The following is a 14,302-nucleotide window of genomic DNA, read 5'->3' as shown; positions in this document are numbered from 1 at the left end:
ACCAGAGGTCTTCAACCTTTTTCTAATCGCGAGCACTGCCTTTACCCATCACCAAAAGAAGAGCACCGTTATGGCAAGTTCGACGCACGAATGGATGATTTCAATCTTTGAATACAATTTGTACAAGGTAAATTTGTACGTGGCAAGGAACAAAATTTACGGATTACGAAACAATAGTTCGTACAATACATATATATGTAACGGTAAATGTGATAAATCCAGTTATCATACATATTAACCCATTATTATGTATAATCACCAAGCATTTCGGTAAGTTTGATAAATGTCCCTAAGTTTATCACTTTTACCGGCGATTATGCATAGTATCCAAGTGTCGTTGGTAAATTTAATAAGTACTGACAAAATTGTCACTTGTATCAGCGATTATACATAATACCCAATCATCGCGTCATTGGTAAACATGATGAATCGTACAATATGATATACTATATATGATAATTCATACATTATTATTATATCGGGGTACGATCATAAGATATGCTATCATTATATCGGGGTACGTACATACACATACTAGACTCCTTTGGAATTTTGTTCATATTTATCAAATTCACTAATTACAATAGGGTATTATGCATAATCACAGACAAAAGCGATAAATTTCAAGTGTTTATCAAATTTACCAACGGCACTTGCGATTATGCATAATCGCTGGTAAAAGTAATAATGTTTTTAGTATTAATCAAGTTTACCAACGACGCTTGGGTATTATGCATATTCGCCAATAAAAGTGATAAATTCATCGAACTTACCAAGACGATTGGTAAGTATACATAATAACTGGCTATTATGTATAATAACCAATTTATTAAATTTACCGTAACATATGCATTTTTAGAATTTTCCAATATTTCCATCGATAATATCGGTTGATATCGATTGTAATCATCGCATAAGTAACGCTATGAATATGAGGATTGTTTTCACGGCAGTACACAGCTTATAGTGCAAAGAAATGTGTTAAACGGCGCAAGTTAAAGTTTCGAATACATTTTTTTTTTTGATCCTCAGAAGATTGTTTCGTGATTATTGGACTATAGTCGATAGAAGAAAATATTCTCGATCAGTCCAAATATATTTATGTTCTCATAAATAATTTGACAAAGCTTCCACACACAAGGTAGAACTCCATTAATACCAATCTCTATATACTGTATTATGCCACAACTACGGTATCGAGATATTATTTCCTCCTAATTTTCAGGAAAATATTCGTTTTTTTTTGTAAAACCCTTATTTCAATAATTTATTTTTACTTTATTACATAGAAGGGTGCTTTCTTGCTTGTTAATATTGACAAAAGTTTCACATTTATTTTTCTCAGAGGAATAGCGGCACTTTGAAACCGATTTGTCAGAAACCGATAAGCTTTAATCTTTATGCCGATAAAACGATGCAACAACAGCCCAGAAGCTGACATAGCCTGAATGATTTTTAATTAATAATAAAAAATATTAGAAAAAGTTCAAAACTTTTAGTTTATTTTCCGATACTATCAAAAGATATTTAAAATAGTTTGTTAGTAATTTTTTAACTATTTACACAGTGAAGAATACTAAATATAGTCACAGGAAAGTGATTTTGCTTATAGATCAATTCACTATAATATATCTATGCCTCAGAATAATACTATTGTAAGTCCATTTTTGTCAATTTTGAGATATTACTGTATTCTTGTAGTTCTCATTTTGCAGTTTAGGGACATAGTATCGTAAATTTATCTAAAATTTTTTAAATGAAGTAGCCAAAGTCAGACTATAGTATATCGCAATGCACGTAATGAGAAAAATTATTGTTTTCACTTCATACTGTAAAATGGACATACGATAGTATGGTTCTGAGGTACAGCTATTAACTAGATTAAAAACTTTTTCGTACACAAAAGTAATTCAAATAATTTTTTTCAAGAAAGAAATATGTATTTTTTTTTTCAAAACGCTAAATCGGAGTTGGTTCTGTGATTACTTGAACCACCGGCTGTAAGTGACATTCCATTAGTTTCATAGATACATGAATAGACTGAAATACACGATTCATCAAGTTTATATATTGGTAGACAATTTATTTCCGGTTGCTTCTTTTATAACTTCAGCAGACTGAATAATCAAACATGTTAATGCTTTTGTCCACATTTCGAACTCAGCTGAACTTTGCTTGGAAGCAAAAGACGCCAAATGCATTGAATGATAGTACTGAAGCGATGATTAAGTGAATAATTTCTGGCGAAGACATTCATGAAAATGGTTGACAATTCTTGTGGTAGAAAGAATCGGAAAATGACATTGATGTCTTCAAAAAAAACACGGGCATTAATACTTTGAAGATCTTTCGTGATGCAACAAGGTCCAGATAGAGAGAAATAATTCAAATAAAAAGCTATGCAATTGTGTTATTATAAATATATACAGATGCTTCATCTTATCCAGATTTTAAACGGTACAATCATGTATGATGGTATTTATATAATCCCATATTGTATATGTCCACTGATAGAAATATCTTTTTTCTCAATTCTTAATTACACCTATTGTACAGTCAAAAAATTTTAGTCATAGGACTTGTCGAACCAATTTTCGCTGCGAGTAAATCGGAAATATCCAATACCTGCATATTTTTGAGAGTTTTTGGTATTATCAATTTTTAACCTTTATTGGAAACTGAAAATTCAGAAGCATATTTGAATAGTAAAAACTCGATTGTTTTTTTTCCTGCCAATTGCAGATATTTTCTATTTTTATTAAAAAATTTTTTTTTAAAAAGTTTATTAATCATAGTGAAATGTTACACGATAACGGGAAAAAAAATTCATCAAGAGATCGCCGGGGATTTTATACTGATGAACTCGAAGTATTCAGTGAATAATTGCTATACAATTCCTTGGGTAGAACCAAAAAAAACTATGAATGGAAAAAAATACATCGAACTTAATTCTGCATCTATGCAATGAGCAAATTTCCAATCAGATGCACAATGTTGATAGCACACAACTAAATAGCATTTTAAATACATACTCACATATACATAAATGAGTGAAGTATACGAAATACTAGAATTTATGATGCGAGAATTGGCTAGTGACATGGACAGTTGGGGGCAAACAGTAGGAAGTGTACTTTTATTGTCAGCATTTATAAAATTGAATTTAGGACCATGATAGAGCTCTGTTTTTGTTTTTTTGGAAATGATAATTGATGTTAGCTACTGAGAAAAGATAATTTTTCAATCGTTCTTTCAATATCGGTATGGAAGGAGAACAAATAATATCATGTGGTAGTTTGTTATAAAATTTCAGAATAAGGATATGTAAAATGGTGTTTCTCCACTGTTTTAATATAAGGGAATATTTAGAATGTTATTGTATCTATTTGATGTGTCCTTGATAAATTAGGGGAAAGAGAGTAAGTTGTTTTTTAGTAAGTAGGAGAATCGCTTTACAAAAGTATAAATACAGCAACGGGCGTATGTTTAGTTGCCGGTAAAGATCGAATAACGGAATTGAGTAATTGCCACAGTTAGAGATCGAATTATTTTCTTAAATAATTGTAATATCTTTTGTATTTTTATATTGTATTTTATAGTTTGCATTTATTAAATACAACACTGAAATAGCCATACGTATAAAATCAAAACTAAAGTTTATGATATTTTCTAAAGCGACTCTTTCTAAGAAAGTGCAAATATAATCATAAATTCCTTATAAACGTGAAAATTGGCGGTGAACCGACCGCAAACAAATTTTTCCAGTTACTAGCAAGCTAACAATGTCTCCGTCCTTCGAAAGCTATAAATTGAAAGCAATCCTATTAAAGCCGACTGTTTAGAACGCGTTCAAAGCTGTCGTTACGTCTACGATAAAGGCTTCTTCCTCAGTCAAGAAAAAATAAGAAAAGATAAGTTTTTCTTTTTACTTTCTTTCGAAAAAGTTGCCTTAACTAGTTCTAACTGTAAAATGTGGGACAATGCCAAGAACAAGAAGAAAAAGAGATAAGACGACAAGAGTCGCAGTAGCAATGAAGAAACCATCGAAATGTAGTTTTAGAGGTTTTTAAGAATGCAAACAGAATGATCTTTAGTTGGGATGGATGAGCATTACTCGCCAAGACGAGCATTGATCGCCAAGTTGGAGATGCGTTATGCAATCGGTGTATAGACGGAATTGAGGTTAGAAGAAAATAAAGTGGGGATTGCGGCAGGTGATGGGTGGCAGAAAGCGCCACCGCGTTCAAAGCAAAAACACTCTAGGAATTGGGAGGAAAGAGCGAGCGCGCTGCTTGTTCGGCGCACACCGATCCACACGAACACAGTCAGTCACTGACTGACCACTGCCGGCGTCCTACACGACACTAGAAAGCATGGCCGGGTAAGTCACAAATATTTTCATCTTTCAATTCTCTCTCATCCTCATGCTCTATTCCTCCATCCATCACGAAAAATACCTCTATTCCCGATCCAATAAAAATTATAGATACACTATGCGAGGCCGGACTAGAAGAGATTTTTATCCATCAAACACTCTATGATATAAAAAAATTTAATTTTTTTTTAAAATACAAATTTCAATTAATTTTAGAAATTAAGAAGTGAACACTACTACATATTCGATATTCAACCAAGAGCTGTATCAACGGAGAGATTAGTTTCGATTTCCGTTGTATGGAAAATATGCAAGATTTATTGGCATTACAACAAAAATTGAATTTTTTTTTACCGTTGCATTTTAAACTTTTCTTTATACTAACGCTTTATGTAGCAGGTGAAGTGTTTATTCATGAAAATGAATAAACTGTTTTATTCATTATTATTTTATTTTAAAGTAAAAGTGTTTTTATTCGTCGCGAATAAAACACTTTTTTTCATGTTTTAGAATAGCACAATTTGTTAGAAAAAAGTTTAAAGTTAATATTCAAAATGATATTTATAAAAATACATACAGTGCTAGAGGAAATTTACACGTTTTTAAATAAACTTCTCTATATATTTTTCTCACTTTGATAATGGTTTGAAATCACGTTATATCGTTGCTAAATTTAGTCCGGTGTTATCACATTATCACATTTCTAGAAGGGGACAAGAACAAAGCATCGCTATGCACAAAAAATCTGTGCTAATCACCCTCTAGGTAATGTAGCATGTAATGTCGTCATATTCATTACAGAATAATCAGATACTCTGACGTTAGTGAGTTTGCCAATGGATATTTCATTTTACCAGTGTTATTTTGTGTGTTTAGTTTCTACTACGTATACGAGACGGGAAAAAAATAAGTTTTCTTAAGACGTAGAGAAGGATTACATTTGTCTCGGAAGCCCGATTCACCAGTTGAGACAATACAGTTGTCCTTTATATTATTACTATTATTTTGTTTTTGAAATTTTTATTTTCCAGCTGGCTTCCGTTAAGCTATAGTTCAGGTTCATACTAGAACGTGTCGACATCAAACAACAGTTCATTCAGTGGTATCTGAAAATAGCAAAGAGAGTGAGAGGAGAAGAATTATACATGGAGAGAGAATGAGGCACAAGCGCATACACATAAAATAAAAACAAATAAATAAAGAGACGCGTCACGCGTTCCTTCAGTGTGGACAACTTTGAATGACAGTGTTGCCACTTGTTTTAACAAAATAGACGATGAATTTTTTTTTTCGAAAGCGTAGAAACGGAAATATAAAAGGTAACGGGCAAATGCAAATCTCCGTCTCCATCAAACAAACTTACACTTTGCCCAGAGAGTCTTCATTCAAATTCCCAAGGTTAACATTTTTTTTTGTCTTCTAGATCCAGATAAAGTTTGCATCTGTTCCCGCTGCGAGATAACAATCACATAAACCCATTTTCAGTTCACACACACTGATTTGCTACCAATTGCTCGTAAATTTGAGCGTGATGGAGTAGGAGATGACTTCTTAGATAAGATACCTTGAAGAGACGTAGGCAACACGAAATAGTTTCGTAATTCAAAAAAAAAAAATGCTTTCTCCATCTCGAGTTTATTCCGCGATGACTTGTGATTAAAAACTTTCGATTAATCCCTGAAAATTGATTTTGAGGCATGTTCAGAACGTACCGAAATAATATCTAAAAGCCACACTTTCGTGTTATCTTTCTATTATATCGAAATACAGTAAATTACTGAGTATTGGAAAACGAACATATTCGAATCACGTGAGTTAAAGGTGGGGGTGGGGGGAAGAGGACGTAGATACAAATTGATTATATGAACGGTGATTACTGTTATGTCAAATTGCCCGGTTGTTCCATGCCCCGAGCAATCGAAAGTCACGTAGGAAATGATCACGATAACTGACAGATTGAAATAACGGAATGTACATAATCAAATAACGCATTGGTCATGTTGGGTCTAGCTCTTAATACTGTAATACACCAACTTACGTGAACTCGGAGTTAGTAATAAGCGATTTTCTGTAAAAAAAAAAAGCGCATTCCTCAAATTCAAGCATAGTCGCTAGAATATTATTGAGATGATTATTAAGTGATAATCAAATAAGAATTGTTTAGTCGATCAGAATACTATATGCAAGAAACAGTATGCGGATTCTTGAGAAGCTACAGTATAAGCTAGAAAAGTTGTTAAAGATGAACGCTTTGAATAATTTACGAAATGAAATACCAAAGTTTTTATGGGATCTGTCATTTTTGCAGACTCTGATAACAATTTCATACCCAAAGTTCAACGGTAGTACCACAGTCTAGAAAAAAATAATGTTAATTAAACGAACAATCCTTACGTAATTATACTTACGAAAGTTCATTCACCATTTTATGAAACCGTCGGTATCGAAGTAAAGTAACGTAATTGTTTTAATTTAATACGGCATGTAGGAATGACTAACTGCAAAGTTTGATTGCAATTTTCCCAAAAAGACAAGTGTTTTAGCATTTAGCAGCAGTATCATGTGTGCTAATACATAAAATATGCAGGATGTGCACTCTTATCGTTGTCTAATGGCTATTTCCTGAACCGTTGGTTTTAGAGCCAATTTCAATTAGAAAAAATGTTTCAAATAATGTCACCCATCATCTTAAACGCCGTTCAAATGAAAAAAAAAAATTATCAATAAAAAATTTATAAAATTTTACATTTTATACGGTCCCCCCGTCTTCTAACTTTTAATTATAAAATTTTGTCGCCCTGCCTCTCCTTAGGCCAACAACGTTTTTCCAAGTGTCTAACTGCAGTATTCACCAAGATATTTGAATTCAAATAGCGGATAAAAGTTGGGAAAGAAGAGCATAAATGAGGGAAAGGAGCGTTGTTCTTAGTTTACGCTGCTCTTTCTCCCTTTTTCCCTGATTTTGAATTTAAATATCTCAGCGAATATTGCACTTAGAAACATGGATTTTTTGTTACCCTGAACTGTTTGAGAGACAGGGCAACAACTTTCTAATTATAAGTTAGAGGATGAGGGAAGGAACCGTATAAAAATTTAAATTTTGCAACTTTTTTATTCATAATTTTTTCATTTGAACGGCATTTGAAATGGTGTGCGACATCATTTGAAACATTTTTTCTAATTGAAAGTTGCCTTTAAAACCAATGGTTCAGGAAATAGCTATTATACAACGAAGAGAGTGGACACCCTGTATGTATTTTTAATTTTTGTCTCACGATAAATAAATGCACCCCGAATGCTTGAAAACGAAAGCCTGCAAATTCAAGGTTGGAAAAAAAAAATCGAGTTTACGAAATGCTACAGAATATCAGCATAATATCCATCCAAATCTTTTTCAAACAGATAAAGCTGCCCGCAGAACAGAACCCGCAACTATTCAGGACTTGAGAAAGGTACTTTTGGATTCCTACATTTGAGAAATGCCATTCTTCATTGATATTGAAGAGTGAAATTCCTTGTAGCAGTATATCATAGATTGCACGACACAAATAATGCCTTTCCCCCCCCCCCCTCTTCTGGTCTCATATAATCCTACGTGGTCAGCCAATATCATATTAACCCTCTCAACGGCTAATCTCCACCTCCTTAAAAGCTTCTTATTTTAACACTAACAAGCCCCGATATTTTGTGGAGTTAATTTTTCAATGAAACACTTTTCTCGATGCCCCTTACTTTGCAACTGCTGAAAATCGGAAAAAAAAACTACCTCATTAAAAAATGAGATGACATCTTACAGGGGGGTTTAGTGATTTCTGCTATGACGTGGAAAGGGTTAAGACACTTTCATATTATGGTATTCTATTCATGCCAAGCCCCGTGGTCATATTTTCTATCCACCACTTGGCATTCGTTCCGTATTTTACTTGACAAAACAACTGTTTCCCCATAATATCCAGCTATCTCGTCGTTTTGGTAAATGTGCTATCATGTTTTTTTGGAGGGAAAGCTAATTTTAATATTTCCAAATCATATATCAAGGAATGGGAGAAAAGAATCCTAAAGCGCGAACTTCAAAGACAAAACCACTTGATTTTATGGTAAATTTCGTAAAATATGTAAAATATTCACTAATCGAGAAATTCCAAGATTCTGTTAAGAGTTCTCATACCCTTTAACGTGGTCGAATAGCTTTAAAACTATGCTCTAGTAGAAATGTCATTAAATATTAGTCAACCATTGTTTAATTTCAAATTTGGGAAAAATATTTTCAATTGTATGTCGTCCCCCTCATGCCAGAAGCATAAATCTGCAAATTTTCACTTTTTTTGGGTTTATCAGCTGGTTGGATCCCTTATTTTGCTATCTAAATTATGTCAGGAACGCGAATGTTTAACTTTAACCGCTACTGAAATGCGTTACAAAGCCTTTTAGGGAAATGACACGCATAAAGTAACATGGGCAGAGTAAACATTCAAACGCCATTTCCCACGTTTTGGAAATTTGCACATTCATGCTTCTGGCATGAGGGGACGATAAGATGTTACAATGCTATACCCACACTACGTTTTACATATCTGCGAAATACTCATTTTTTTTCCTTCAAATTTTCAAACTTTAACAAGGATATTAGGATAAATTGAGAGAAGCTATCAATACTTGGAATAAGATAACTATACAATTTTTTATGGGCAGTGTATTATATTTTACCATGATTATTCGTTTTTTTCCCTGCCAATTGCCATTATTTTGGGTTGCTGTATTTTGATATAATTGACATCAGTATTTTTTATGGGCAACTTTTTTCTGCACTTTTTGTATTTGTATAAAAATGCATTTACACTTTGCGCAAAATATAAAATAGTATGACATCAATGTAATTGAAGGTTCAAAATGAAGTAAACTATAGCTAGCTCATCAAATGATGCAAAAAAATTTAGTTCCATCCATAAATATTTGGTTTGTTAAAAAATTTAATTTTAAATAAGATTGTTGAGTCAATGAAATTTCTACATTTTACCTTATTCGATAAACTGAACAGTTTTCTTCAATTTGAATAAAATTTTATTCGATTACACATTCATGCTATTTTATCAGGAGCGCAAGGTGTTAACAATACATTTTTTCATGATCGAAAATTTTGAAAAATATAAGTATTACACAGATACATAAAACATTGTGCTGGTATAACATATAGCGCATACAATTGAAAATATATGTACCAAGTTTGGAATAAATCAATGGTTAAATGGTATTTTTAATAATATTTCAACCAGAACATAGTTTTTGAGGCTTTATGATCATGTTAAAAGATATGAGACCACTTAAACAATGCCTTCTATATATAATTTTTAGTGTTCGTCTCAACATTTCCGGAATTTTGAAACATTAAGATATCCGACTACCTTTTTTAGAATTTCTCTATAAAACGGTGCTGGAGTGAACTTAGAAAACATTTTTTTATAGAAAGTGCCTCAAAATGGTGTAAAAAATAATAAATTTTAGACTACCTATGTTATTTTCAATGAAAAATCATTTTTATGTCAAATTTTAAGCGGAACTCATATAATATTCGAAACACGATTGCAAAAAAAAAACTCTGTAAATAAAATATTTCATTATTTTTACAGTACATTCAGCTAGTAATGATGCAGGGTATGAATCGAAACTTAAAGAATTGTATATTATTCTCATAAGTTATTACTAAATTTTTTGATGTGTATGAACTTTTTGAAATTTCATTTTACACATATCGTGTATAAAACATTTTAATTAGACAAATAAATATGATAGACCACAGTGTTTTTATTTCATAATCTTAACAATATATGGGAAAATATCATATCAAAATTTTGTGATGATACAATCGGTAGACTTTTAGAAATCATGTTTCGAACTCAAGTAAAATGTCAAAAATAGCAATCTTCGTAAAACACATTTAAAATTTTTATTCACAGATTACTTAATGTAAAACACAACTCTAAAGTGGGCGTGACTTCGATTCTAAACGTCACATAAACAAAACAAGGCCTGTGTTGGACTCAAGAAACAGTGCTTTCATAAATAATATATTAATTAAAAATCCACATTTTCTTCTAAAATGATGTTTTTAACGTAGTAGGGTACCCTTAAATAAAAAACTTAATTATTTTTCGTTAGTTTGAGCGTGTGGATGTTTTCTAATACACAACAAGGAAAATTTAACAGAGAAAAAGAGAGAGAGAGAGAGAACGGCCCCTTCGAAATGAAAAAAAAGATGCTCTCGCAGTCTTCATCCAGACTAAAGCAAAGCACGTGCGGTGAAAAATCAATAGAATTCCCCACAAAACATAAGAAAAATCGTTCTACACTTGAAGCATAAAAAGGAAAGAGTAAGAATATCTAACAAGAAAATGTGTTCCATAGAAAGCTTCAGCAGACTTTTGCTTTAGTAGTCACCGTTAGGGAATTCTTTTAAAGCAAACATTTTTTCTTATTTTTTTTTTCCAGAAATGTACGACACCGAGTCCAAATAAATTCCCTAGTTGTTTTTTTTTTTGGAAGCTTTTGAATATAAAAATAAAAGTGAAAGCATATATATATATATATATATATATATATTTAAATTTTTCGAGAATTTCCTTTATTTATTCTACCGCAAAGTTCATTTGCTTGCTGGTGCCAAAGAAGATTCGACGACGCGCATATCTATAGCATATTGTATTTTATATTTTCATCGTTTTATAATAGCGTGAATTGACGTCGAAATTTCATTCTCCGCATGGTTACTTCCATTGTCGAAACATCATATAATGCTGAAGGAAAAAAAATTAGCATTCATATATGATGTCTTTTTTTTTTTTTCTGTTTGTGGTTTGTGATTTGAATTCTTGTGAGGAAAATGTTCTTCGCAAGAATTCAAATTCTTTCACGCGAATTCTCATCGTGTTATACGACAAAAAAAAATCGTTGAGTAAATTCTGTTATATAAATGATTATAATGGGATGGTTATAGAGTAGAGGAACTACTCAGGTTTGTCTAAACTAGTGGTTCTCTCTCTCTCTAAGAACCTGGAATCATACGGCCCTATTGTGGTCCTGGCATATTCTATATTTTTCATGCTCAATCCATGGCCCTATGTGGCTCTCGGAGTCATCTATGGCATAACCTCATTTTGTAAAAATGAACTAAATGGCACATGAACACATCTGGTACGTGACCCGCGGTACAGCTCCATATCACTTAAGAGGGATCCACGACACATTTACGGATCTCTTACGTGATCCATGACATATTTATAGATCACTTGAGTGACCCATGGCACACTTCCAGCGCACTTCAGTGGTCCGTGGCACGTTTCCAGAGATTACTTAAGTCAGCGGTTCTCAAACGTTTGTCTCCCGCGGCTCCCTTGCCCTAGTCAACATGTTTCCGAGGCTCTCCAGAATAGTCTGAAACAGAACGGCTCCAAAGATCAAACAGGTACACGTCAGTATCAGTGTTGACTAAATTCAATTCAATAAGTAGAAAGCGTGGGTGGGGAGGGAGGCCTGGATAAGAGAGTCTGTCTCGAGAAGAAAATATGGTCCAAAGGAGTCCACGGGGAAAACAAGTGTAGGAAACAGTGGTTGGAAAGCATTGGTGCACCTGGAAATGGCCTGGGGGGAGCCCTCATGAAAATGAGATCTGGCTAAGATTTCCGAAATTAAGCCTGTAAATTGGCTGTAGCAGGTATTTCTAATCAGGTGGGGGACTTCAATAAAATCAGTTTGCCCGAAGGATCGGAGTGATGCCTGCAAGACGTTGGACTTACTAGCGCCCAATTAAAGATGTCTTCCAGCGGTTATATATACGAAAATATTTATATTCCAATTCGAGTTCAGACTTAAGTTAGAGTCTAGTACGCTAACCTCACACCCAAAATGCGTGTGTGCCAAGAAACTGTCATACTCCATAATACATGCTCAATCCACGGTTCGCGTGAAAAATTTAACCCTTGGAGTCCTTTCATGCGGCCTGCAATCACAAACCTAATTTTGTGAAAATGAAATGAATGCTTGTTCACCCTAAGAATTGTTTGGTGCATATATTTTTTCGTGTGGTGATAAAATAGTGGCTATCAAGCAATGGGTTCTTTCATTATGGCTTCCACTATGCATGCCAACGGGCCTATGGTAATAATTGCATTAAGATCCAGCGCAGATAGGTCCCACGCAAAAAATTTACTCTGGTTTTATTTTTAAAATTTTCACTATACAAGTACAAGATGCAAAAAAAAAAAAAAAAAAATTCAATTAAACATTTTTTCTTTGACTGCAGCTCACAGCCGTTCATATCAAACCACATAACCTACGTAAGATTACCAAACCATTCAAGTGGCCCATGACCGGTCACTGAATAATTGGAGTGGTCCTCGAGACAAGTTTTCAAACAAATCAAGTGACCTACATTCTCCAAAAGATTGAGCACCCCTGTTCTACGACATACTCTGTTATGAAATCACATGTTGTATCACTAGATATAATTAGTGCAGTAACACATATACATATATATGACGTACACGTTTCTACCTCCAAAAAAAATCGTACATGTTTATAGGATTGAGATAAAAGAATGGGTGACAATAATAATAAAAATATGAATTTTCACTGTCGTAGAATAAAGTGCGTGTTAGATTCGAGTAAATACGATAGTCTGGTACATTATTAATTACTGTGTAGCCTTGTTTAATTGCCTTGTTTTGAAGACTTGAATGAATCGGCTCGGAATGGAGATTAAGGAAAAGAACATAGTGAATATAGAACTTTTTTAGAGCGTTTTTTCGGCTGATATCTTCCTCGTTGGCTAGTGCTGGTTGAAGGAGGCCAATCCTCGTCCGTTCAACATGTGCAAGACACGGTGAATTACAGACTGTACCATGAGAATGCGCGGATTTGACCTTAAGGATACCAGCATAGTGCACGCTGATTTCCGATTCTGCGAGTCGGTGCCCTTACGGATTGGTTGAAAAATTCAAAATTCAGGTTTTTAACCATTCCGTTATGGCACCGACCGGCAGAATCAGAAACCAGCGTACGCTATGTTCATACCCTGATCTAATCCGCAAATTCTCATGGTGCAGTCCGTAAGTGACCGTGTCTTGCACATGTTGAACGGACGAGGATTGGCCTCCTTGAACCAGCACTAACCAACGAGGAAGATATCAGCTAAATAATCGGTCTAAAAAAGCGACATGAAAGTACAAAGACCTTAAGGATACCAGCATAGTGCACGCTGATTTCCGATTCTGCGAGTCGGTGCCCTTACGGATTGGTTGAAAAATTCAAAATTCAGGTTTTTAACCATTCCGTTATGGCACCGACCGGCAGAATCAGAAACCAGCGTACGCTATGTTCATACCCTGATCTAATCCGCAAATTCTCATGGTGCAGTCCGTAAGTGACCGTGTCTTGCACATGTTGAACGGACGAGGATTGGCCTCCTTGAACCAGCACTAACCAACGAGGAAGATATCAGCTAAATAATCGGTCTAAAAAAGCGACATGAAAGTACAAACATAGTGCATGATGGCTTTCAATTCTGCGAATCTACACCGTTACGGATTGGTTAAAAAACTTGAACTTCTGGTTTTTTACCAATCAGAACTTCGGGATGAGATCCGAAAGCTTGCTTGTATTAAATGCATGAAAAAAGCATCAGGCAGAGAAAAATGACAAAAATTTAGTGGAGATGGAAACCTACATCCAGCAAAGGACTGAAAATGCTTGATGATACTTACTTATATATATATATATATATATATATACATATATATATAATACGAGCACGTATAACATATTATCCGATATTAAGATATATATATATATCTTAATATCGGATAATATGTTATACGTGCTCGACCATTGCACATGGAGCTGTGACTGATCTGTCTCTCGATTCCGAACCTAGTA

General features: G+C 33.8%; 1 protein-coding gene across 1 annotated transcript in view; it reads left to right on the top strand.

Annotated features, from left to right (window-relative positions):
* The first annotated feature begins 4,256 nt into the window (after positions 1–4,256).
* LOC149085160 (carbohydrate sulfotransferase 1-like) overlaps positions 4,257–14,302 on the top strand; it is a 97,470-nt gene continuing 87,424 nt past the window's right edge. Inside the window, exon 1 of the mRNA XM_089233012.1 lies at positions 4,257–4,381. Coding sequence (XP_089089138.1) covers positions 4,374–4,381 — 8 coding nt within the window. The 5' untranslated portion in view covers positions 4,257–4,373. The remainder of the gene's footprint in view (positions 4,382–14,302) is intronic.

The sequence above is a fragment of the Pholcus phalangioides genome, unplaced genomic scaffold (assembly GCF_987345545.1).
Source record: "Pholcus phalangioides strain wild (caught in Gottingen) unplaced genomic scaffold, Ppha-v1.0 ptg000007l_1, whole genome shotgun sequence".
Taxonomy (NCBI): Eukaryota; Metazoa; Arthropoda; class Arachnida; order Araneae; family Pholcidae; genus Pholcus; species Pholcus phalangioides.
Note: the sequence above shows the minus strand (reverse complement) of the source record. Positions and strands in the feature narration are given on the sequence as shown.